At 50.7% G+C, this 26,765-nt stretch overlaps 1 protein-coding gene across 8 annotated transcripts in view; it reads left to right on the top strand.

The window, feature by feature from the left end:
• NSMCE1 (NSE1 homolog, SMC5-SMC6 complex component) overlaps nucleotides 1–26,765 on the top strand; it is a 43,362-nt gene extending 16,597 nt beyond the window's left edge. For 4 of the 8 annotated variants that reach the window (XM_007988441.3, XM_073015253.1, XM_073015252.1 and 1 more), the window contains 6 exons: nucleotides 16,927–17,048; nucleotides 17,857–17,934; nucleotides 18,966–19,112; nucleotides 24,923–25,039; nucleotides 25,916–26,036; nucleotides 26,523–26,765. In XM_007988441.3, the coding sequence (XP_007986632.2) occupies nucleotides 16,927–17,048; nucleotides 17,857–17,934; nucleotides 18,966–19,112; nucleotides 24,923–25,039; nucleotides 25,916–26,036; nucleotides 26,523–26,602 (665 nt within the window). In that variant the 3' untranslated portion in view covers nucleotides 26,603–26,765. Of the gene's footprint in view, nucleotides 1–16,926; nucleotides 17,049–17,856; nucleotides 17,935–18,965; nucleotides 19,153–19,250; nucleotides 20,572–24,922; nucleotides 25,040–25,915; nucleotides 26,037–26,522 lie in introns of those variants that run through there. The other 4 variants (XM_037989723.2, XM_037989725.2, XM_037989726.2 and 1 more) reach the window with 1 other exon arrangement.

The following is a 26,765-nucleotide window of genomic DNA, read 5'->3' as shown; positions in this document are numbered from 1 at the left end:
CCACTGCACCCAGCCCAGTTTCAGGTTGAATGGGGCCTGTTGATTATTGAATTTGGCGCACTCTAAGAAAAATCATCCCACAAAATTGTGAGTACACCATTAGAAATGATTTGAAATATTTAGCCACCGTGCCTGGCCATTCTGGGGTTTCTATGGAGGTTTCTTTACACAGGCATGATTGATCAGTCACTGGCTGTTGACGAGTGCTTCCATCTCTAGTCCCTCTCTTCTCCCCAGATATTGAGGAATGGGGCCGAAAGTTCCATGTTTTTGATTGAGGCTTGGTCATTCTGGTGACCAGCCCCCATCCTAGGGGCCTGCCAAGAGTTGCCTCATTAGAACAAAAGATGCTTCTATCACCCATATGACTCAGGGAATTCTAAGGGTTTTAGAAGTTCTGTACCAGGAACCGGAGGGAAAGACCAACTCACTTTCTTCTGCCACAAGTGATAGTGGGAGTGAACAGTATAGCTGCCCCAGCTCAGTGCCTTTAGAAAGTTTCTAGGCCATGGCACAGGGGAAACCCAGGCAGAGCTAGGCAGCCTCCCTGCGTTGAGGAGATGGAGATGAGAGTTCAGGGAGACTAAGGCAGGTAGAGGTTGTAGGACAGAGTACTTACAAGAGAGTATAAGGTAGATGAGAGGTGCACAGAGAGAAAACTTGAGATGTCCAAAGTGCCCCTCCACTCAAGGATCCCGCTGAGAACTGATGAGCAAGAAAACTTCTTAAGGCCAGGGAGAGAACTAGTTGAAGGATTAGAGAAAACAATGCCAGCTATTCACAGAGCTGGGAATAGTGCCCGGCCCAAACATTTAAGGAAGAACTCACACCATTTCTACCCAAACTTTTCTGTAAAATTGAAGAGAATATGTTACAACTAATTCTATGAGACCTGCAGGATTCTGATACCAAAACCAAAGACATTGTGAGGAAGGAAAACCCCAGTCAGTACTCCTCATGAGCATAGATGTTAACATGCTAAACCCAATTGTGGCAAATCTAATCTAACAGTGTTTACAAAGGATAGTACAACATAACCAAGTAGGGTTTATCCTGATTTTGCAGGGTTGATTTAGTATTAATATTTGAAACTCAGTGTAATTCACCATATTAAACTAAAAAAGAAAAATCTTGTGTTTATCTCAATAGGTACAGAAAAAGCATTTAACAAAATCTCATGTCTGCCCTGGTGTGATGCAGAAAGTTTTTTACAGGAAGCTAAGGGATCCTAAGTAGCAGGGGATAAACAGGGTAAATACACTTAGAGCACAAGTGAGGAGTCTGAACTCTATAGAGTTTTATTTATATGTGTATTTTTAAATAATTAAAATTAAGGCGGGGCACGGTGGCTCACGCCTGTAATCCCAGCACTTTAGGAGGCTGAGGCAGTCAGATCAGCTGAGGTCAGGAGCTCTAGACCAGCCTGACCAACATGGAGAAACCCTGTGTCTAACAAAAATACAAAATTAGCCAGGCGTGATGGTGCATGCCTGTTATCCCAGCTGCTCGGGAGGCTGAGGCAGGAGAATCGCTTGAACCTGGGAGGCACAGATTACAGTGAGCCGAGATCACACCATTGCCCTCCAGCCTGGGTAATAAGAGCGAAACTCCGTCTCAAAAAAAAAAAAAATTAAAATTAAATACATTTTATTTATTTTATTATTTTATTTTACTTTTGAGACAGAGTCTCGAAAAAGCCTCCCAGGCTGGAGGGCAGTGGTGCGATCTCAGCTCGCTACAACCTCCGCCTCCTGGGTTTAAGCAGTTCTCCCGCCTCCACCTCCCAAGTAGCTGGGATTATAGGCATGAGCCACTGCGCCTGGCCCTCTACCCAGAGTTTAAAAAAAAAAAAAAACAGTACCCTCAGCAAAGTGAGCAAAGAAGGGAACTTCCTTAACCTGATAAGGGGGATCTCTGTAAAACCTACAGCTAACATCACTCTTAATGGTGAAAGACTGAATACTTTTCCCCTAATCTCAGGAGCAACACAAGAACATCTGTTCTCACCACTTTCGTTCTAGCTAGTGTACTCAGGCAAGAAAAAGAAACAAAAGGTAGCTGGATTGGAAAGGACGATACAGTAAAGCTGTCAGTTCACAGACAACGTGATTATCTGTGTAGAAAATCTGATGGAATCTACAAAAAAATCAAGTTGTAGGATACAAGATCAATATCCAAATACCAGTTATTTTTCTATATGCTGGCAATGGATAATCAGAAATTGAAATGTAAAAATAGCATCATTTATAATAACATTAAAAATAAGAAATCCTTAGGAATAGATCTGGCAAAAACATGTTAGACCCGTACACTGAAAACTACAAAACATTGTTGAGAGAAGTCAAAGGAGATTTAAATAAATGGAAAGACTTAGCATGTTCATGGGCTGGGAAATTCAGTACTGTTAAGGTGTCAGTTCTCCCCAAATTGATCTATAGATTCAAATAAATCCCAGTTAGATCCCAGCAAGACTTTTTATAAAAATTAACAAGCTGATTCTGAAATTCACATGGAAATGTAAAGGACCTAGAAGAGCCAAAACTACTTTGAAAAAGACAATCAAACTTGGAGAGGAACCCTGCCTGAGATCAAGACTTACTGTATGACTGTCCTATCAAGACAGTGTGGTAGTAATGTAATGATGGACAAACAGATGAAGGGAAAAAAATAGAGAGCTAGATACAGACCCACACATAAGTGGACAGCTGATTTTTGACAGAAATGCAAAGGTAATTTAGTGGAAATAGTCTTTGCCAAAATGAGTGCTGGAATAATTGGATATCCATAATCAAAAAATGAACTGCAGGCCATACTTTGCACCAAATACAAAAATTATCTCAAAATGAGTCATAGACCTACATGTAAAACCTGAAACTATAAAACTTCCAGAAAGAAAACATAGGAGAAAACCTCTGTGACCGTGATTAGTACCAGATTTCTTGGCTCCAACACCAAAACGTCCTCCATAAGAGAATGAATTGATACACTGGACTTCACAATTAAAAATTTACATTAAAAAATACTCTTTAGAGACTGAAAAGACAAGCAAAATACTAAGAGAAAATATTTGCAAATAATATATTTAATGAGCGACTTGTATTCAGAATGTATAGAGAATTCTCAGAGCTCAACAATAAGAAAACATTCAACCCGGCTGGGCATGGTGGCTCACACCTGTAATCCCAGCACTCTGGGAGGCTGAAGCGGGTGGATTGCTTGAGCTCAGGAGTTTGAGACCAGCCTGGGCAACATGGCAGAACTCCGTCTCTACAAAAAAATACCAAAATTAGCCAGGCGTGGTGGCGTGCTCCTGTAGTTTCAGCTACTTGGAAGGCTGATGTGGGAGGGTGGCTTGAGCCTGGGAGGCATTGGTTGGAGTGACTGAGATTGTGCCATTGCACTGCAGCTTGGCTGACAGAGGGAGATCCTGTCTCAAAAAAAGAAAAAGAAAAGAAAAAACATACAACCCAATAAGAAATGTGCAAAAGACTTGAACACTGCAGATCAGTTGTACAGATGGCAAATGAGCACATGAACAGATGCTCAGCATCATTAGACATTTAAAAAATGCAGGCCGGGCACGGTGGCTCACACCTGTAATCCCAGCAGTTTGGGAGGCCGAGGCGGGCAGATCACGAGGTCAGAAGATTGAGACCATCCTGGCCAACAGGGTGAAAACCCCATCTCTAGTAAAAATACAACATTTAGCCCGGTGTGGTGGCGGGCGCCTGTAGTCCCAGCTACTTGGGAGGCTGAGGAAGGAGAATCGTTTGAACTTGGGACGCGGAGCTTGCAGTGAGCTGAGATCACGCCATTGCACCCCAGCCTGGGGATACAGTGAGACTCTGTCTCAAAAAAAAAAAAAAAAAAAAAAAGCAAACTAAAACCACAGTGAGCTACCACTGCATGTGTATTCAAATGGCTAAAATGAAAAAGACTCTGCAAGGCAAGTATTGGTGAGAATGTGGAGGAACTGGAACTCTCATATACTACTGTTGGGAATGTAAAATGGGACAACCGTTTAGGAAAACAGTGTGGCAATTTCCTATGATTCAGCCGTTCCTCTCTTAGGCATTTACTCAAGAGATAGGAAGCTATTTGCCTGCACAAATGCTTGTGCAGAGATAGAGTATCTTTGTTTGTAATGGCCCCAGATGTGAACACCTAATTGTCCAGGTGAACAGATGAACAGACTGCGATAAATCCAGACTACTTAGCAATAAAAGTAAGTGAGCTATTGCTACATGCTAGAATATGAATGAATCTCAGAATGATTTTGCTCAGTGGAAGAAGGTAGGCGAATGAAGCAATTCTTTTTTTTTTTTTTTTTTTGAGACAGAGTGTCACTCTGTCGCCCAGGCTGGAGTGCAGTAGTGCAATCTCTGCTCACTGCAACCTCTGCCTCCTGGGTTCAAGCGATTCTCCTGCCTCAGCCTCCCGAGTAGCTGGGACTACAGGTGCGTGCCACCACGTCTGGCTAATTTTTTTGTATTTCTAGTAGAGACGGGGTTTCAGCGTGTTAGCCAGGATGGTCTTGATCCCTTCACCTCATGATCTGCCCGCCTCGGCCTCCCAAAGTGCTAGGATTACAGGCGTGAGTCACCATGCCCGGCCATATGAAGTCATTTATGTGAAATTCTAGACAATGCGTACCTGACTGTAATGACAGGATGGTTCAGTGGTTGCATGGGATGGCATAGAGGAGGGATAGGATGGGTAGGTGAGGGGTATTACAAAGAGGCACAAGGAAACTTGGTGAGTGTATTAGTCCATTCTCGTTCTGCTAATAAAGACATACCGGACGCTGGGTAATTTATAAAGGAAATAAGTTTAATTGACTCACAGTTCAGCATGGCTGGGAGGCCTCAGGAAACTTACAGTCATGGTGGAAGGGGAAGCAAACACATCTTTCTTCACATGGTGGCAGGCAGGAAGGAGAAGTGCCAAACAAAAGGGGAAAAGCCCCTTATAAAACTGTCAGATCTCTTGAGAACTCACTCACTGTCACAAGAACAGCATGAGGGTAACTGCCCCCATGATTCAATTACCCCTCACCAGACCCCTCCCACGACATGTTTGGATTATGGGAACTACAATTCAAGATGAGATTTGGGTGGAGACACAGCCAAACCATATTGGGGGTGACGGAAATATGTATTTGCAATCCAATATGCATTTTACACTTAGTTTAGACTGGCCCGATTTTAAGTGCTCAGTAGTCACATGTGCTCTTTGTGGAATGTTCCTCAGCTTAGGTTTGTCTGGAGCTTCCTCCTAATTAGATCTAGGTTATGCCTTTTAATTTTGCAGATATAATATGGAAGTGGTGTTGTGTTCTCTCTGCATCCTACCAGGTTGGCTATGGTGCTGATGGGGTCAGCCAGTTTCTCCAGTGTACAATTACTCTTTTTCTGTGTGATTAATAAGTATATTGCAGGGAGGTACTTGGAGACAAGGTAAATATCTCATTCTTGGCCCCGTGCAGTAGCTCATGCCTGTAATTCCAGCAGTTTGGGAGACCATGCAGACAGATCGCTCAAGCTCAAGGAGTTTGAGACAAACCTGGGCAACATGGCGAAACACTGTATCTACATAAAATAAAAAAAAATTAGTTGGGTCTGGTGGCATGAGCCTGTAATGACAGCTACTCAGAGGCTGAGGTCGGAGGATTGCTTGAGCTCGGGAGGCAGAGGTGGCAGTGAGCCAAGATTGTGCCAGTGCTGTCCAGCTGGGTGATAGAGCAAGACCCTGTTTCGAAAAATAATCCCATTCTTCATCCCATTTTTACTATTAGTTTTTAAATACTTCCCAAATTCATTCTTGTTTTATGGTTGCCAGATTGCTATGAGGTACAGTTCTATACTCTCCAGCACTAACATTTTAGAACTAATTATGCTCTGTTATTATGTTTTAAGTTAATTTTTATGAGGGTTTAAATTATCTATTGTTTTAAGGACAAGTTAGGTAAAAATGTCTAAAGTTTTAGATTTAAAAATTTAGATTTAGAAATACTTCAGTGAGCATAGTAAATAATTTGATGTTTGGGCAAAAACCAGGTAGCCGAAATACAGGTGTCAAAACTAGATGAGTGAATCAAGTATCATAGTCACGCTGGAGTTTGATAAAGATTTTCTGTTTTTGTCAACCCTCTTATCTGCCTTCCTCCTGGGTTTGTTCCCAGCGTGCTGATTTACATGCCTGTGCCTGCTTTGTTGTCTAATGCTGGCCTCCTGTACATCATCAGGCTACGTGCGTTGATGGCGAATCAGTGATGTTGACGTTTTGGTTTAGTATTCCATCCATTTGTAGTCCTATTTGTAAGCACCTTCTCTTTCCAAGAAAGACTCGGTCATAATTAGAAGCTGGCTCCAAGTACATTTTCCTTCTATTTTTAGTGATTTCATTTCTAGTTCTCCCTTTTGGCCATGATGAACAGTTAATCAGCTTACCGCTGTCAGAGCCGGTCTGCCTTTTGGTTAATCAAGGGAGATAAAGTCTGGGATCATAACTGAAACGTGGCAAAAAATGAGTGTGAAAAGTAACGTTGAATGTGTGCCTCGATGAATTTCTCAACATACAGAATTGACAGCCGGCAGTTATTAAGTGCTTAGGCAGGAATCTTTGGGTTCAAGAAGCTCTGTAACCACAAGAAAATTGATGTTGCTTTTGTGTCTCTGGCTCTTACTGGCCTAGATGTGTCCAAGTCCTGCCCGTTCCTCATGTCTGCAGCATGGGAGTCCAGGCTGGACGGCTCCACCGCAGCCCTTTCAGGCCGGCATGGAGGCGCTGAGCCAGGATTTCTGTGTGCTCCACGCTCCCCTAAGCGCACATGTCATGTGTTTGGGAATGCATTTTGAACTGGATCCCGGACACGAGAGAGGTTATGTGCTGACGCGTGGCAGTACTGGGAATGGATTCAGTGGGATTACCACAGACCCCACTGGCTGGAACAGGGAAACCACTTTTCAAAGGCATAAATTCAAGTCCTGTTTCTTCCAGGACCCGGGGAAAGTTCTTTTACTTTGCTGAGTCTCAGCTTTCTGTGTTATAAGGGACATCACATTTGTCTCACGGAAGAGTCGTGAGGATTCAGCAAGGGAATGTATGTTCAGTGCCTGGCACAGAGTACTTGCGGGCACACGTTCACTTCATGCTTGCCACTGCCTCTTCGTTCCTTTTCTGCCCCTTGACTTGCCATGTAATTCCAGTTGCTGGGAGTGGGTGGTGGGGGTGACTATCAGAAGACCCATGGTGCTGGTATGATAGTGTGAGAGGAATTACCGTATAGACCACAGGGCTGAATTCTATTGTTGGGGTTTTCCTAGAAAATTCAGAAAGCATGCTCACCACTGGTACCACACATCTTCCTTGGTTCGTTGACGGATACGTCTTGAGTATCAGCTGCATGTTGGGGTGCTGTGGTGAGTAGGATGAGCAGATCCCAGCCTTTAGTGGGCTGGCATTCTGCTTAGAAAGGGAAAGACAGCAACTCGGAGGCAGACAGTGCGGTAGTTTGGGGTGCTAACTGCTGGAAGGAAGCATTGAGTCCCTCGGGATAGCGGGCCTGGGGTGTGGCTTTGGCTAGGGCCTCTGCTCAGACCTTTCTCTGAAGCTGCCATGTGTGGCCATGCTCGGGTGATGAGGGGCAGCCCTGCAGAGATCTGCGGGAGACGCTTTCCAAGGGGAAGGCAGCATGAGTGAAGGGGCTGAGATGGGGAGGAGCTTGGTGTGGGGGAGGGGGGGACAGAAAAGCAGGTGGGAACATAGGTCAAGGGATGGAGCCCCAGGCAGCTTCCAGGCTGAGTGCCGGGATCTGGCTCCACTCAGCTGCATGTGGAGGACAGACAGATGGAGAAGGCTAGAGGGGACACCGGGAAAATGCTGGAGGCTGTTGTCTGCTTTGGGCTGTAGTGAGTGGGGAAAGGGAAGGGCGTGTGCCTGTCAGAGTGACTCCGGTTGGCTGCCTTCATACCGGCCACTTCTTAGTCCCTGCTTAGCCCAGAATGGGCACCAAATTGAGTCCTCCACAGATAAACTGTGAACATAAGCGGAGACCAGGCAGCAGAACAGGCAGCGGCTACTTATTTAGAGCTTGCTCCAGCAAGGGAGGCAGCCTCCACTTGGGTTTGGCAGAGACTCCAGGTAGGCAGAGGAGTGGGAAGGCTTCAGGTGTCTCGAGTGGAGGCTGCTGGCCAGGGCAAGGTGGAGACAGCTAACCAGAAGCGGGGCGTCCTATGTGATTGGTTAGAAGTGTGTGTTGCTTTCTCTGGTTTGTTGTCTCTTAGAAACAGGAATAAAAATTAGGGAAGTTGCCGAGTGTGGTGATACATGCCTGTAGTCCTAGCTATGTGGGAGGCTGAGGCAGGAGGATCACTTGAGGCTAGGAGTTTGAGACCAGCCTGGGCAACATTGCGAGACTTCAGGGTCTCCAGAAAAAACAAAGTTAGCTGAGCATAGCGGCTTGTGCTTGTAGTCCCAGATACTGGGGAGACTGAGGTGGGGGTATCACTTGAACCCAGGAGTTCAAGGCTGTAGTGAGCTGTGATTGCACCACTGCTCTCCAGCCTAGATGACAGAGCAAGACACCATCTCTAAAATACAAAATAAAATCAATTAGGGTAGTATCAGTTACTGATCCTGCACTGGTCCTTTTGGGCCATGATTGTGGGTTAGTTTTGGCTTCTGGACTGGTTGCTGGGGGACTGGCCTGGCTTCCTACAGTTCTCACTTGGAGGTGGTGGGCTGGCTTTCTGGGCAGGTTGCTGTAGATTTTGGGTTGGAGTTCTGCTTTTATACGTGGTCTGGCCATTGGCTGCAGCCCATTGGCCGTCTGTATGTTCAGTCTCTCAGAAGAATGGGAGTAACACGGTCCATTCCTTTGAGCTGCTCACAGTCCAGCCTGTGTGAGAAATAGTAACTGCTTATGGTGGCTCAGGGAACAGAGTGGCCTCATTAGTCACTGTGTCTCATGGCAGCGGGTTTCCCGCCCACATCGGAATTGGGAGATGGTGAACTGTCAGTGGCATATAACTTATCGGCATTGTTTGTTTGTACTACAGTGTTTGTACTTTTTAAGAATTACCAGGTTAAACAGAAAACAACTGCCAGGAGATTCTGTGTAAACACCCAAAGCTCGGGCACTCGGCTGAAGCAGAGCAGTGCTGCCTTCTTTGGTAGAATGTGTGCTGCCAGCTCCCTGCTGTGCCCAGAGCTGTCTGCAGCTGTGCTTCCTGCCTGCCTCTGTAGGCCTCGGATTTGTCCATTTTCACTTTGCTCAGTGCAATCTGAGCAGGAGGAAGCTTACCCAGCAGGGATCAGGAAGAGCTGCTCTGGTTTCAGGGGCTGGGGTGACCAGGAAGCCTCCTCTCCCTGTATCAATCAGAGTTGATACAGAGCCCCTGTATCAACTCTGCGAGGGCTCCTGCATGGGTAGGGGTGGGGACCAGAGCGCCACAGAAGGTGTCAGAGCCGCCACTCATCTCAAGGATAGATGGACCACCTGTTTTCAGTGGGTGGGATTAAGATGAAATGTGTATGAACAGCATCAGTAGCAAAATATGTAGTAGTTTGTGTTTCTCATGACAATTCCCATTATGATCCAGAACTTTACCGTGATAAACCAGTGGACACTGCTTTATTGCCAGTGGGAGTCCTGACCGATAGACCTCCAGCCAGGGAAATGTCCCATAGATGCTGTGTAGAAAGGGACAGCAAGCGGATGTCCCCATCACGTGGTAGCATAGGTTTTAGGGCCATAAATGTGTGCAGCTGGGAGGCAAGTACTGTGCCCAGTAACATAAAATAAGTTTTATGCTCTGTCATTTGAGTGAGGCTAAAGAGCAGACTCTCTGATTGTAATAAACTTCTTGAGTTTAAGAAGAAAAGAACTCTGTGTACAGATCTCAGAACAATAGGTTTTAAAACCACATGTTATTAAAATCCTATTCCTTCTCTACTGTCGGAGCTGTGAGCTAATCTACCTTGTCACAGGACACTCACTTTTCTCTTTAAATTGAGATTCCTGAGGGTCAAGGAGTCAAGTTATATGATTGTTGAGCACTGAAGTATTTTTTAAACATTTTATTATGGAAAAAGTCAAACAGAAAAGTGGAGAGACTGACACAGTGAAGTCCTGTGTGCCGTCACCCAGTTCAGCTGATGAACGCAGGACGGATCTTGTTTTATTTATGTTTGTACCTGCTTACCCACGTTATTTTGAAGTATTCTCAACATCATTGCATATAAATGTAAGAATTTTTTTCTGATGAATGCCCACATCCTTTCGTGATTGCATCCAGCTGATGGCCAGACATCGGGTTTCTGGTCTGGACTTTGTCACTTCCTGTCCCATCTTAAGTATGTCCTTCATCTCTCTGACCTCTGAGAAAGAGAAGCAGTGATCCTTTCTGGCTCGCCTCTGCGGCGGTCACTGAGGGTCTGCTGAGAGGTGGGGAGCCGCGCTGCAGTGTGTACTGAATGCGCTGGTGCACCCATGGAGAGAATAGTTTGTCTCTAAGTGATCCACCACAGACCAGCCACTCTCCTTCCACCCTGCTCTTCCCAGCATTGTTCACTGGCGGTGCTCAGAAGTGCCCCTGGCAGTTCTCATCTTTGCATCTGCGTGCCTGAAGGTCCAGGGAATCTTTTCCCCCAGGCTGTTGGGGGAAAGATGAGAGCTACAGGCTGAGAGGTGAAATCCCGTGGCCCCTTCCAAACCTCCCCAGCCCCGTGTCCTGCCCATCAGCCCTTCCTTCCTCCCAGCCCAGGGCCTGCTCTCTTGGGTCAGCTCCACTCCAGCACTCCCGTCTCATCCAGGGCCTGCCCTGCCCTGCCCTGTCCTCAGTGCCGTGCTAGCAGGACCACCCGTCCGCCCTCTCTGTCCGGAGGGCTGTCGCAGGGCAAGTTGACTCACAGTGGCTTGGGCCCTTGGAGTCTTATTTTTTGCTGTTATTTACTCTACCTAAAAATAACATTTTGTATTTTTAGTGCCTAGTTTAGAACAAAACTATTTGTTGGTCAGAGTTCAGGGCAGTAGACTTCCCAATTTCCTGTTGCCGAAGTGCACAGTGAATCCTAGGTTCCAGTAGCCTCTGGGAAGCAGGGACCCTGATATAGCAAGAAAAGGTTCATTGGTAACGTTCATTCCAATTTAACTTACATCGTTTCTTTTGTTTTTTGAGAGGTGGCCTGGCTCTGTCACCCAGGCTAGAATGCTGTGATGCGATGATAGCTCATTTCAATCTCCACCTCCTGGGCTCAAGCTCTCCTCCTACTTCAGCCTCCCAAGTAGCTGGGACTACAGCCACATGCCACCATGCCTGGCTGAGTTAAAAATTTTTTTTTGTAGAGATGAGTTCTTGATCCATTGCTCAGGCTTGTCTTGAACTCCTGACCTCAAGTGATCCTCCTGCCTTGGCCTTCCAAAGTACTGGGATTACAGGTGTAAGCCACCACACCTGGCCTTAAAATTTAATTTTAAAAGAAAAGGAGAAAATGTGTACAGAATTAGTTCAAAAAGTAATCTCTCAAGATGACTTGAGCCAACCCTCCTTCTTAGGGGAGAAGTGTCCTGTTTTGTTCAGTGCTTGTCACTTGCCTGGAGGCCCATTTTCAATTGCCAGCACTGACAGGCATTTCCTGCTAAAGGAAGAGTGGCTCTGTCCACTCCAGGGTCTTTGCCTTTCCTTAGCTGCTCCTGCTGCCTTACATACTGTCCCCGAACCCCGGACCTGGCCCAGTGCTCAGGGCTGGGCCGGGGGTATGATGGATGATGTGTTGGGCTGGGTCGAGGGGATGATGGGTGCTGGGCTGGCCTGGGCTGGGCTGAGGGGATGATGGATGCTGGGCTGGGCCAGGCCGGGCCGATCCAATGCCTCTCCTCTGTGAGTGCAGCTCCTCTTTGGGTACCACCTCTGGGGGTCTTAATCAGGTGCCCAGATGCCTTCCATCCTTCCCTGTTGGCCCAGTCTCTCTCGGTGACTCTGAAGCACAGGACAGGTGCAGGAGGGTGTAGACGAGATGACGGTGGGGTCTGGTATAGAGGATGTCCTCAGGCTTGCTCTGCGGAGCCCATGTGGCTTAGTGCCTGGCAGCTTAGGATCTGGGGTCGGACAAGCCTGGGCTCCATTTCCTTCCAAGTTACAGAAACTATGAGCAAGTTGTTAACCTCTCCAAGCCTCCTATATATACAGATGATATTAGTGATGCACCTTATGGAGCTACTGTTATTGTCATGATGAAATGAACCATGCGAATGCATAGTGCTGGCACATAATAAGGTGAATTACAGTCACACATTTGCAGGCTCCTTGGTTTTAGCCTAACACGAACTACTTTACTACAGCCCTTAAGAAATCCAGACACACCCTGCCTCTTCCAAGTAGAGAAAACACAGGTGGCCCTGTGTTTAGAGGTTTAGAGGTTCCACTTGCTTGATTCAAACATGGTGCTGGTTGTCCTGGCTTCGGTATCTCTTTCCCTGTAGAGGAGACATCTGTGGTAGGGCCAGGGCCTCGTTCCTCTGTCCTCGCAGCTGGGCCTCCCATATCACTGACTGGAGGTTGGTGGTGTGCAGAGAACCAGCCTCTGATGCAGCCCTACCTACAGAAAACCTGATGTTTTGATATTTACTGAAGGGTGTGCCTTTTTCTTCAGTTGGTTCTGGATTCTGAAAGGGAGTGGTATTATTAATTAACTTCTAAGTCCTCAAAGTGGTATTTCTAAGACTGAAAGTAGCTATCTCAGAATCCCACGATATGGACTTTATCCCACACTCTTTATCATGACCATGGGCTTGTAGAATATTGAGGTCAAAAGGATCCTCAGACATGCCTTTAGCCCAGTGTATCCCTACAGATTGGCAAACTGTAGCTTCTCCACCAGGGCTCCAGGATCAGAGGAGAGAGCAGGGGCAGAGCTGTGGGCATTAGCTGTCCTGAAGACCTAAGGCTGGGAAGCAGCGATCTGGTGCCACCTTAGCACTTAGTGGGCATCGTAAGGGTCTTGGGAGCAAGCAAGAGACCCCAGTTCTGAGAAAGGAATGTGTCGGGGCTGGGCATGGTGGCTCATGCCTGTAATCCCAGCACTTTGGGAGGCTGAGGTGGGCAGATCACTTGAGGTCAGGAGTTTGAGACCAGCCCGACCAACACAGTGAAATCCCATCTCTACTGAAAATATAAAAAATTAGCCAGCTGTGGTGGTGAACCACCTGTAGTCCCAGTGCCTGGGGAGGCTGAGGCAGGAGGATCACTTGAACCTGGGAGGTGGAGGTTGCAGTGAGCTGAGATTGCGCCATTGCACTCCAGCCTGGGTGACGGAGTGACACTCCATCTCAAAAAAAAAAAAAAAAAAAAGGAATGTGTCGAGATGCTCTTGGGGGAGGGACACATAGGATTCATTGGTGGCCAGGTGCGCAGTCGGGGACGGGCAGGAAGCATGGCACCACCGCATGGCCAGAGCAGCTGGCCCTCTGTAGCTTCTGGGCTGGAGCCACCTCCAAGCTTCCTTTTATCCCTTGCTCAGATTGCGAGAGTGTCTGGCTGGTGTGGGTTCTCTGTCTACTCCTGGCTGCCCTAATCTCTGGTCCCTTCAGCTTTCTGCTTTCTGGTTCCCTGAATATTGTACCTGGAATTGTTCTCTCACCAAAACCGCAAATGTAAGAGAAAGACAATTCTAAACAAAAAAAGAAAGAAAAAAGGCAAAGGTCTCGTTAGGGAGGGACATGGCTGCTGGGTTGGCAGGCGTCACCAGCTGACTCCTGTCTCAGGGTGGCCGGACACAGTAGCTGGAGCACCGTGTGATGAGGAAGGAAGTGCTGGAGCCGTGGGAGGACAGAGCTGGGAAGTGCAGCTCATTTGGTTGGGGAAGGCCTGTACAGGAGGCTGCCAGAGGACCAGGAGGCTGGGGTCCAGCCAGGGGTGGTGGTGGAGAGGCGGGAGGGAAGAGGGTTCTGGACATGTGTGAGGCTGGAGGCGAGACCGTGTGTGGCTGTTAGAGATGAGAAGTGGGGGAGAGGCTCACGTGGGGCCCCACAGAGCGGGAGGGCAGGACGGGCTGGAGCCCACACCTCTGCTGCCAGCCCCATGCCACCATGCCGCCTCTGTTGCTGCCGAAAGGAGTCAGTTGAGGGGTTTGCTGAGCGTAAGAGAAGTTTCTTCTCAGGTCACAATTAAGAGGAGCTGCAGGGGCGTGGGGCCTCCGTGAGAAACAGTTACAGGGTCAGCAATGGAGATCGTGGACACGACCCTGATGCAGGAAGCGTGTGGAAGGAAAGAGAGGGCGATAGCGGAGAGAATGGGAGCGCCCAGGCGGTGGCTGGTGTCTGCAGTGAGCGAGTACAGTAGGAGGAAGTGGTTGGTCAGATAAAAATACAGCAAAACATTCATGGTTTCTGAAAAATGAGGCCGGACGCCAAATCAGAGGCAGTGGGGAGAGGGGAAGGGCAGAGAGGGCTGCTGGCTCCCTCCCCGCAGTGGGGTGTCTGGAAAGTCCAGTAGATCAGAATGCCTCTCGTCTGCCCACAGGGCACATTGTTCTCAGTGACACCCAGGAGGGGCCTCATTAGTGGAAAATGTGAGTTGTCACTTTGAGAGGGAGGTGGGACTTGCCCTGGTGTCACACTGGGTGGACAGGGCTCCTGTCACTCACTCTGCTCTGAGCAAGGCTTTTTGGTGTCTGGGCCCCTTGCGTCTGAGCTCCCCAGCATTGGCTGCCCTTGGGGGTGGAAAAGTGTGTCTGCCCAAGTCACCGGCACAGGCAGGTACGGAACAGCTTGGCTCCCACGCCAGCGAAGAGCTGCCTTGCGTGATATGGAAGAGGAAGACAGCATCGGGGGCAGAAGAGAACATTTCCTGGAAAAATAGGCCATCCGAGGTGGCTGCAGCAGTGGAGGGAGAGCTTTTCAGAAAGGAGGGACCCGTGAGCAGAGGCATGGAGGCAGGAAGTCAGGCCATGCCTCCCTCCTGATGCCTGCTCTCCAGCCACGGAGGCCAGATGCCATTGTCATATGTTACGATTGCACCGTGTCCATGTTCTACCCACTTATTATGACTACTTTTTAATTTAAACTGCCTTTTAAAAACTTTACTTAAATGGAAGGTTAGCTCCTCGCTGAGCATGGCGCGTTAGTGTCACTGCCCTGGGCTTTGTTCTCGGCTTTTCTGGGTGCCCACAGTCTGATCCTCTGATAGAGCTCACTGGCCTGGGTTGTCCTTGACTCTTTCACACGGCCACGTCCTCCATTTTCACCAGCGTGATCTTCTGTTTGTTTTTTAAACTTTATGAATCTTGAGTTGTATGGGTAGCTTAGAAATGCCTCCATCTATAAGAAATCAAACATAGACACACAGCGTGAGTGCGCTGTGATGACCCCCGTTTAGTCCCTTCCTGGCAATGGCCTTGGTCGTCAGTCCAGTGGGCAACCTGCGGGGCCTTTTCCTGTGGGACTATTTCATTGGTTCTGTTTTTGTTTCACACATAAATGTATCAGATTGTCTGTTTTTTCTTGCAGTTTTTTTTTTCAGAATGATTTTCTAAGGCATGAATCTTTTGAAATTATAATACATAAAAACAGTGAAAACAGTAATACATACTCTTGCTTTAAAAAGTTTTGCAGCACAAGCTCATTCCTGTAATCCCAGCATTTTGGGAGACCAAGGTGGGTGGATCACCTGAGGTTAGGAGCTCGAGACCAGCCTGGCCAACATGGTAAAACCCCATCTCTACTAAAAATACAAAAATTAGCTGAGCATGGTGGTGGGCGCCTGTAATCTCAACTCCTCGGGAGGCTAAGGCCGGTGAATTGCTTGAACCCGGAGGTGGAGGTTGCAGTGAGCCAAGATTGCGCTACTGCACTCCGGCCTGGGCGAGAGTGAGACTGTCTCAAAAGACATGACTGTCTCACAGCATGAGAGGTACACAGCGCTGGACATGTCCTTCCACTGCTTCCAGTGCTCAGAGGCTTCCTGGTGCTGCAGGAGAAAGGCCCTGCTGTCCCTGGCCACAGGCCCTGTGTGATCTGGCTCCCTTCCCCACCGCAGCCTTTCTGCCCCCCTTCCTTCCCTGACTGATCAGTGTCCATTCAGCTGAGCCCCCGGCCATACTGTGGGTGCCCCCTCCTCAGACTGATGGACCTGGATGGTGGCCCCTGGGCTGTGAACGTCCTGCTGGCAGGGCCAGGGGAGGTGGGTGACAGAGAGGTCAAAGCCCCGGCCTTGTACAACTCTGGGTGAGTCAGTTCACCTCTGTGTGTCTCAGCCTCTTTCCCTGTGCCCAGAGGGCTGCTGGAGGGTGGATTCATGATGACAAAGGGTGCCCGGGACAGGGCCTCTCCATGCTGAGGGCTTGCTGCCAGCTGCCCTTCTCACCCCGGTTGTTGTTATTCTTACTGTTCCAGCCCAGGACCCAGCACAAGCCTGGCATGTAAGTGAGGATAAGCGGACATTGAACAAAAAAAGAAAGGAATAAAGCTCCACCTAAGACGTGTGGGGACGCAAAGGGACAGAGGCCTCTCGCGGGGCACTGGGGACGAGGTAGAAGGGCTGAGATGGGATGGGATGTGCGTGCAGTGGGAGCTTAGTGCACGCTCTGAGCATGTCATTGAGTGATACGCTGAAGGTGCTGATCCGGACTCTCATCGGGAGGCAGCGAGCAAAGACAGGAAGCCGGCGGCAGCCTCCGTGGTTGCAGATAGCATCTCCCCGGCCCTCCTGCCTCACAACGCCCTCCATCTGTTGTCTGTTTGTCTTCCAAGTACTCCAGGAAGAAAGAAGCCACGCGGCACTGGCATCCACCCAAGAGGCTGCAGCCTCCGCCCGTGTCTGGGGTTGCTGTCCCCTGTGTTGAGATGGGATGGAATGATTCAAGCAAGCTACGTTTTTTTGATGAGGCCCCCCCGTCACCCCCCTTTTTTGGTCTGTTTATTTCCAGGCAATGCCACTGTAGATAAGTTGGAGGACTTCATCAACAACATTAACAGTGTCTTGGAGTCCTTGTATATTGAGATAAAGAGAGGAGTCACGGAAGATGACGGGAGACCCATTTATGCGTTGGTGAGTGCCCAGCAGAGCCCTCTAGTGGCGTTTTTGAGGAGCTGGAACAGGGCCCAGGCAGCCTGTGTTTGCTTTGGTTTGATTTCTTTTTTGGACAGTTCTTTGTAAAGAAGTCACTCCAAATGTATGGAATATTAGGAATAAAGGGAGAAATGGTTTTTTATTTAGAATAAGACGTAGAAGCGATGAAAAGAAACAGTGTGTAGGAGTGTTAAGGATTGCGACCCACGTGGGGTCTTCCGTGGTTTTCAGATTTACTCTCACAGGTAGGGATCAGGGTGAAACACAGGAGTGGGAAGCTGACATGCCCCATCCCTGGCTAGGAGACACCTCCGGCTGGTCAGAGGACATCTGGCTGCTCCCAGCCAGGCTCACACTCAGAAAGGAGCACTCTAGGCCAGGGTTTCCCAAACTCAATTCCCTGGAAAAAACATTACACAGGCAAAGAACTATGGAAATGCTGGTCAGACGCGGCAAAGCAGATTTCCTTGCTCTCGGACTTCTCAGTGCCTTTTGCATTTGAAGCTCCATTAACATGTAGACAAATCTCCCAAATTTATCTGAGTTTGGAAAATACTGCACACCCTCTGGAGTTCTGAAACTTCTGAGGGTCCAGCATGTTGACTGAGCTAAAGAATAAAGTCTGTAGTATATGCCTGGTTACAGATCCATCCTGCGGCTCGCAGTGCCTGGATACAGGAGCTCAGTGACTGGCCAGAGACGGAGGAGGGGAGGGAGGGAGAGCCAGCGACACGTTAACCAACATGCGAAGGGCACAGCCTGACTGTTGCACTGACTTATTTCTTAGGTGAATCTTGCTACAACTTCAATTTCCAAAATGGCTACGGATTTTGCAGAGAATGAACTGGATCTGTTTAGAAAGGCTGTAAGTAGAGTAATCCCCGTCGCCCATTGGCTGGGCTTCTTATGGGAAAGTTCTGTCTCAGTCGTTAGAAGTGGCAACTGCAGTCTTCAAGGATCACTGGGGGGACATGGGCCACCATTGCTGTCTGAGGAAAGGCTTTGCAGAGAGATATCACTGTCTACCCATCTGGAATTCACAGCTGTCAGGGGCCCCCATGGCTGCCTGGGAAGGAAGTGCTGGGCCAGGTGTGAGCCCTAGCTGGATGGGCAAGAGCAGGACCTCACTGGTAGTAACAGGCGTTCCTACCTGGCTGCTGTAAGTGCCATCTGGGAAAGGCAGCAGCAGCAGCAGCATCGCCTGGGAGCTTGTTAGAAAGACCTGGTCCCAGTCCCTACCCTAGACTGCTGAGTCCGAATCTGCATTTTTGCCAGGAGCCCACTGAATCATTTGCATGTGCACATTTGAGAGGCACTGCTCTACCAGGCTTCAGAGCTACTTGCTCGGCCCTCTGGTCAAACACATGGCTAAGAGTGGTTCTCAGGCCTACATAACTGCAGAGGTGAGAAAGAATTCAGACATTTCAGCCCCACTTGCGATCTGTCGAATCCGAATCTCTGAGAACCAGGCGTTGGAATCATTCCTTTTAGGTCTTCTCCTGGGGCTTATTAGCTGCCGGGGTTGAGGAGCAGGTGCTGAGCTGAGCACACATCTGCGTGTGCAGGAACCTGTCTTCCCCAGAGGTTCCTGCGTGCCGTGTCTGTCTCTCGCTGCCTCTGAGGCCAGCCGTGAGGCAAGGTGACCCTTTTTGATTTGGGGACATTAAGATGATTTATTTGGGAGGATGTTATCGAAGTGACCTCTGAGTCAAAAGAACTGAGCACAGTCCTGACTCTTGATGCATATTACATTGTTTTCCCAGAATACCATGCCAGTCTGCAGTTCTGCCTGTGATCTGAGTGGTTTTACTGCACCCCTGCCAGACTTAGTATTACCATTTAAAAGTTATTTTTGCCATTTTAATAGAGAAGCATGGTACCCGCTCTTTCTTCCAGCTGGAACTAATTATTGACTCAGAAACTGGCTTTGCGTCTTCCACAAACATTTTGAACCTGGTTGATCAACTTAAAGGCAAGAAGATGAGGAAGAAGGAAGCGGAGCAGGTGCTGCAGAAGTTTGTCCAAAACAAGTGGCTAATTGAGGTACTGTCTCATGGTTTTCCAGTCCGGCTCACTCTTTCGAGTGAGTAGCAGTTTTGTCTCCAAAATCGTATTTGTAGCCAACTGATGTCTGTGGAGCCCAGCCTTCTCAGATCCCTTATCTGCTTTCATGCATTCCAGCAGTGACCCTGTGGGGAGGATTTGGGCCTCACCTCTCCTGCCTCCCACTCCCTGTTCACCCACATGATGTGTTGAGGATGCCACAGCCAGAATGGCAGAGCCAGGAGCTGCACCCGGCATTTGGGCCCCGGGACCAAGCCTCTAGCCCACAGCCTGCAAGGCAGAGCAGTTCCGTGGCTGAGAGTGTGGCTGTGATGTCTGACCCGGGTCTGAACCCTGAGCCAGGTGACCTCAGCTTCCCTGTAAGAGGGGAGTTGTCATTTCCCCTTTGGGGCTGGGTGTATCGGGAGCAGGAATCGGACCTCACAGTAACGCGCTCCGCGCTGCGCTGGCTGGCTCGTGGGGGAGGCAGCAGAGGAATTGGCGACATTACCACTGTTGTTTTTGTCAGCAGTGAGTTCCTCAGGGTCAGGGCTTAGAAGAGGCACAGACAAGCTTTAGGAAAGGAGCTGTGACGTCTGGGACAGGCCCCACGGCAGCTCCGGTTTCTAGATGCTGCCCCGCCCCCACGTCTAGTCCTGCTGAATGGAGCAGAACAAATGTTTCAGTTCTTCTTCCACAAAAGGCACCCCTGTTTTCAACAGCTCAGTGTTTGCTGAGTTGACCATAGCTGTGCTCTCCCAGGTGCTCGTGCCCGTGTGTGTTGAGGACGCGCTCACGTCGGGTCCCTGCTTCCTCACTTGGTGGTCGGACTTGTGGCCAGAGGCTGCTGCTTGTGGCTGCAGCGATTCTCCACTTCCTTTTCAGGAAGGCTTGCCTCCGGGTTGGGGAAGTTTGTGTTCTGAGTTACTAATTTCTGTGTAGGGTGGGCCTGTACCAGGAACCTGACCCAAATTCAGTTCCTGGGGTACCTGATGGGAAGGAAGGGTGGAGAGGTCATGGGGTGAGGGCAGAGGTCACGGGGTGAGGTCAGGGCTGGGAGCTCCTGGTGAGTGCAGGATCTGCTGGGCACATTCCCGTATGTCCTGTCTCGGAGGCTGCCTGCTGTCCTGCAGTGGATCCATAGCTTAGTTTTTAGCTGACAGCTCAGGGGTCTGGATGACATCGGACACCCTGAGAGTGGCAGGGCCGAGTTCAGGCCCCAGTTTGGGGACTGCAGCTCCCATCAATGGCTTTGTCACAGTTTTTCTCGCCCTCTGGGCTGTATTTGGTACTAGAGAATGTTCTAGGGCTGCTCAGGTTATAACTGACCATTCTCGCTTGTGGTGCAGCCCCTCTTAGGGCCAAGATTTTTTTTCTTTTTTTTTGAGATGGAGTTTCGCTCTTGTTGCCCAGGCTGGAGTGCAATGGTACAATCTTGGCTCACCACAACCTCCACCTCCTGCTTCAAGTGATTTTCCTGCCTCAGCCTCCCAAATAGCTGGGATTACAAGCATGTGCCACCATGCCTGGCTAATTTTTGTATTTTTAATAGAGACGGGGTTTCTCCGTATTGACAAGGCTGGTCTCAAACTCCTGACCTCAGGTGATCTGCCTGTCTCGGCCTCCCAGAGTGCTGGAATTACAGGTGTGAGCCACTGTGCCCAGCGTTGGGCCAAGTTTTTTAAGGGCAGGGGTTATGACCTCTTCATGGCTGGTTCCCATTGCAGAATCTAGTGCCTGGCACCTCAGGCGCTCAATAAATGCTTGCTGATTGGATGACTGAACGGGTGGATGAGGTTACAGAGGAACAGAGTTTAAAACTTACAAAAAATGTTACAGGAAATACCTGTTCATTATAGGAGGATTAGAACATGTCAAGATGCATAAAGAAACCCACTGAAGTCACCTGTTATCCCAGCCCCTAAAGCCAAGTGCCTCAACATTCCATTTCACAACACTTTGCAGCCTGCTTTGCAGCCAAGAGCATGCGTGCCCAGCACACGCCACCACCATTGTGCATGGCTCGCAGGGCGTGCCCCCAGCTTTATGATTTGACTTGCCCTTTGTCTGCCCTTGGTGTCTGGAGAGGGCTGTGGTGGATAGGAGAGGCACCGCCCTGGAGTCTGTGGGGATGAGCTGTGGCTGCAGGCGCTTGTACTCTGTGCCTTTCTCAGTTCGGTGACAGTGCTGGCACCGCCTTCTGCAGGGCGCCTCTGAGCTCGAGGGAGGGTGGACAGAGGATCCGGGAGCTGCCACCTGCAGGAGCGCTGCAGAAGTAGCAGGGGGCCCTCAGCACTGGTGCTGGGCAGTCGCCCTGGAGAGGCTTCTTGTTGACTGCCTGGCCTGCTGGGGCCCTGAGGAGGACGAAGGAACAAAGCTCATGTGGCAAGGGCTGTGTAGTGAGACTCCTCCAGGTTCCTCCGCCGCCTGTGGCAAGCAGCTTCTTGTTGCAGAGACTGTTTCATCTGTAGGATGGAGATGTTGCCAGCTCCAGGTTTCTGTGAGGGTCCAGTGCTCTCTGACCTACATGGCCTGGTAAGGGTTGCCCTGAGGTCTGTGGCACTCTGGAGGAACCGCTGAGAACAGGGGTGGGGTGCTCACGTACCCAGGACAGGTCTTCCTAGGGCAGCACCTCGATCAGAGACCACACGTCAGCGTCTGATCCTTGGCTTCTCAGACACAGGGCTTCCCACAGAAACAGCCAGGGGTCCACTGCCAAGGCCCTTCCAGGTGGGCATATCACCCCAAGGACATGTCACTCCTGGACAGCCAGTCCTGTGCGAGACTGGCTCAGCATGGAGGTGCTGAGGCAGCTGCCAGTCCAGGAGAAGGCCCAGGGGTGGTGGGTGGTTGGGGTCAGCGGGGAGGCCTCTGAGAGCAAGCGCGGCTCATGGGAGCTGGACGTCTGCTGACGGACGCACCTCCATACACCCCAGGACTGCTCCCTACAAGAGATCCTGACTTCCAAGTGTCGTGGCGAGGTGCCTGGGAGATTGCCTGGGCTCTTGTCTTCTCTGAGGGCTAGGGCACCCCTCCTACCCCTCCCCTGATGGGCCCGCAGAGGACTGAGTGGGTCATGAATGGTGAGCCTTGGGTGCAGTTTCAGGTGCCTAGTAGGTGTTCAGTAAATGCAGCTTGGCTGGGCACAGTGGCTCACACCTGTAATTGCAGCACTTTGGGAGGCTGAGGCAGGTAGATCACTTGAAGTCAGGAGTTTGAGACCACCCTGGCCGACATGGTGAGACCCTGTCTCTACTAAAAATATAAAAAATTAGCTGGGTGCGGTGGCGGGCACCTGTAATCCCAGCTACTCAGGAGGCTGAGGCAGAAGAATCGCTTGAACCCTGGAGGCGAAGGTTGCACTGAGCGGAGACCATTGCACTCCAGCCTGGGCAACAAGAATGAAACTCTGTCTCAAAAATAAGTAAATAAAAAAATAAATAAATAAATGCAGCTCCGGCCTCAGTCTGAGCTTGGACTTGCTTACAGTGTGAGGCATTCCTGTGGGATCAGTGCAAGGTCTACTGCATCTTCTGTGGGCCTGCCAAGTGCTGGGCCCCACAGCAGGTGCTGCGGACACTGGAGTGAGCGAAACCAGAGCTGGTGGCCACTCCCACAGGGCCATGGTCCGGAGGGAGAGCCCAAGAGCAGTGAGGCGGTCATCCCACTGCAGTCCAGGTACAGATGGAAAGGAAGCATGGCTTTATGACAGCTGTCCCAGAGGAACTGGCCCTCAGCTGCCGAGTGACACTCAAGCTGAAGGTTGTGTGGGAGTTGCCTGGAGCCTAGGGTGGGAGGATCATCAGCCCAGCAATGGCCCTGTGGCCAGTGAGTGCGCTCAAGAAGCTAAGGCCAGGGCCATCTGAGCACAAAGATTGCTGGGGAGAGCAGACGAGGGCAACCCGGGAGATACATGCATTACGGGCTTGGCTCTAGGACCTACGGGTGGTGGGAAGCCCTCGGGCGGGGGTGAGGTGGGAGTGACAGGGCCAGGCTTGTTTTGTAGCAAGCGCGTTGCTGGAGGAGAGCGGGCTCAGAGAGCTGCAGGAACAGGGGAGGGTGGAAGAGGGTGGAGGCCGGGGAGGTGGGGTGCCATGATGGATCTGGAGGAGGGTGGAAGGCGGCAGTGACCGGGGATGTGAGGTGCCGTGATGGATCTGGAGGGGAGGGTGGAAGAGGGTGGTAGCCAGGGAGGTGGGGTGCCGTGATGGATTTGGGAGTTTTGGGGAAGGTAACAGCCATGGGACCGAGGACCGAGGACTGAGGACGGCCTGAGGGCTGGTCACATCCTCCCATTGCCCACAGCACTTGGAGAACACAAAGCCCCTGTGCACCAACAGCTGCGGTGCAGGGCACAAGTGCCTGGTACCCTGGCCTCCCTCCACTGCTCCCGCAGCGGCTGTCCCTGCCCCAACCCCATGCCTCTGCCCTGCCTCCCTTCCTGTGCTCACCCAGCCCCGCTACTGGCGTTCCAGAGTGAATGCACTGCAAGCCCAGGTTATGCAAGCACACCCCCTCCACACTGCACCCTGGGGATGGAGGCAGGAATGGGGTGGGGGGGCTCTGCCTGTCAGAAACAGGAGTGGGCCGGGTACGGTGGCTCATGCCTGCAATCCCGGCAATCCCTTTGGAAGACCAAGGTGGGTGGATCACCTGAGGTCGAGAGTTCAAGACCAGCCTGGCCAACATGGCGAAACCCGTGTCTCTACTAAAAATACAAAATTAGCCAGGTGTGGTGGCGCACACCTGTAATCCCAGCTACTCGGGAGGCTGAGGCAGAAGAATTGCTTGAACCCAGAACACGGAAGTTGCATTGAGCCAAGATCATGCCATTGCACTCCACCCTGGGCAACAAGAGCAAAACTCCATCTCACAAAAAAAACAAAACAAAAAAAACAGAAACGGGAATGACAGCTCTTGCTTGTAAAAATTAGAAAATAACAGGAAAGGCAGTTGAGCACTCAGGTGACTCGCAGGCTTCAGTGGCGCCATCTCCTGGCGCGGTTCACGTCCGATGCATGAGCTGACTGTGGAGAAACTGGAATCAGCCTGCATGGGTCCGTGTCCTGGGTCCCGTGTCATTTGCCTCCGTCGGGGCTCCCTCAGTGCTGCCTCTCTCCTGTGACCTGGCAGGAGGGTCAGCCTGGGGAGCTGCGTTATTCATGTGCTTCCTGGTTCTCCCAGGGTGTTCAGGATGCATGATGGGTGACCGCACCCTGGCGTGGGAACCAGGAGGCCTGGCTTCCATTGGAGGCTCCACTGCTCATGGTGTGATGGGGCCCGTCTGCCCTCTCCAGACTCCTTCCAGCTCCGTCTGTAAAGTAATGTGGCCGGAAATGATCTCTGAGGGTCCCTACTGCAGTTGGAGGCAGAAGTGCTGGGAGGCACCGGGGATGCTGCTTTTTGGGAGTGGGATGGGTGGCGGATGGAAGCAGTGGGTGCTCGGGTTTGTGCCCTGGGGAGACTGACCCCTTGTGGGCCTCAGCGTCCTCATCTGCAGGAGGGCTGTGACTGCCTCGCTCGGGGCTGCTGTGCAGACAGAGCAGTCACGTCTGAAGGCACAACAGGTGCTGAGAAAAGGCGGGTGTCGGGGAGCTGTGCCTCCATGCCTTTTGGGCCTTTGCCTCAGTTTCCCTTGCTGAGGCTCTGCCAGGGAGACGTGGCTGATGCCCGTTGTCTGGGGTTGGTGCAAAGCTGCCTAGACCCTTGTGTCTTCCTGAGCACTGGGCTGTGGGATCACAGAGGGAACAGAGGTAGTGAATGGGGAGAGGGCCTGGCTGAGGGTGGCCACCTCCCGTGTGTCCCTGCAGAAGGAAGGGGAGTTCACCCTGCATGGCCGGGCCATCCTGGAAATGGAGCAATACATCCGGGAGACGTACCCCGACGCGGTGAAGATCTGTAATATCTGTCACAGCCTCCTCATCCAGGTACCCGCTGGGCAGGGCATGGGAGCTCATTGCTGGACCCTCAGCTCCTGGGGCTCTGCACAGGTACTTCCCGAATCCTGGCTCTGGACCCAGCCCTCCTGCACTGCCGGCGCCTCCTCCCACAAGAGCTGGTGGAGGCCATCTCCCAGGACATGTCAGAGGACGCCTCCCCACGGTGGCCTGCAGGGACGCACTGCCTCTCTCCTCTCTGGTTCTGCTGTTGGGGTCCAAGGGCTCTCGCTTACTTTATTTTTCTCAGGAAGGTTCTGTGCAACCTGCATTATCTTGGCAGTTTTGTGGCAGAGTATTTGGCAGAGTGTCTCTATCACTTGCTGCTTTCCGGAGTGGTCTACTCCAGTTTGCAGGGCTTTGCAACCACTGAACCAGCATGGACACTGATGTGTCTTTCAGTTTCTGTCGTTTTGCAGCTGTAGCTGTTTGTAATTGCAATTGCTCTCATGGGCCTCGTACACCGGTATCCTTGGGCACGTGGTGATTATTTCCTTGGGCGGGGTTTCTGGGACAAAGTGCAATTTTTTTTTTGAAAGCTTTTGATCCACATCAGCAAATAAGCTTCTGAAAAGCTGTGGCTGTCCACACGCCACCTGCAGGATCTGAGTGCGGGAGCTTGCCAGCCCTCGGCTTCTGTCACTGCGTTCATGTGTTCAGAATTGTTTAGTAAAACCCACTGCAACAAACAAGCAAACAAACAAAAGACTCCCCTGCACTAAGGCGTTTGGGATTTTCAGTATTAATCTGGGGACTGGAAGATAACCCGATGCCACCAGCTGCCCATTTTCCTTGTGGCTTCCCCGGAGGTTTGCAGAACACAGAGGTGTGCACCAGCTCCGCCATCATTGGCCTTTCTTGTTTCAGGGCCAAAGCTGCGAAACCTGTGGGATCAGGATGCACTTACCCTGCGTGGCCAAGTACTTCCAGTCAAACGCCGAACCGCGCTGCCCCCACTGCAACGACTACTGGCCCCACGAGATCCCAGGTGCGTGGGCCCTGAGGTGCTCATGGGAGGGGCTGGGCCAGCAGGACGCAGGGCCTGGTGCTGGGGAAGCCCTTGGAGACAGGGCCCTGAAAGGCTCCAGGGTGTGTGGGGGTCCGCATTAGCAGCCTGAATCCTAGAAGCAGCCACTGCAGCAAGTAAAGGCTGAGCTGTGTGCACCGTTCCAGAGGACGTTCTAGAACCCAGCAGAAATTCCAACGCTTATGAGCTTTTTGTCTAGACAAGGCTCCCTCTCTGGCAGCCCTCTCAGGAGGGGGATGTGAAAGCCATGTCCACAGCTCCCTCAGTTTGTTCCTCTCTGAATTGGGGCTAACTCTGCCTCATGGGCTGTGGAAGGATTGGCAGTGAAGAATGGTGTAGACCTAGGACAGAGTCCTTGGCACAGGAGACGTAGCTGCTGGCTCGAGCTGGTGCTCCTGTGCTGCCAGTCCCTCCATTCACTGTCTTTCGTGCCTTTTCTGTCTACAGAAGTCTTCGACCCTGAGAAGGAGAGGGAATCTGGTATCTCAAAATCGAACAAAAAGTCCCTGCGGTCCAGGCAGCATTAGCCGTCGTGCTCTGCTGAGGGACTGGCTGCCTTGGGTGGCCTGATCGCCGCAGCCCTTCTTGGAAGAGAGGCGTCCGTGTTTCAGGTTCCATGCGAGTCACCTCTTTCTTCTTAATGTGGACTGTCCACAGCTTTGGAATAAACTGTCCTGGGAAGTTGCTGCA

Source organism: Chlorocebus sabaeus, chromosome 5 (genome assembly GCF_047675955.1).
Source record: "Chlorocebus sabaeus isolate Y175 chromosome 5, mChlSab1.0.hap1, whole genome shotgun sequence".
NCBI classification, from domain to species: Eukaryota; Metazoa; Chordata; class Mammalia; order Primates; family Cercopithecidae; genus Chlorocebus; species Chlorocebus sabaeus.
Note: the sequence above shows the minus strand (reverse complement) of the source record. Positions and strands in the feature narration are given on the sequence as shown.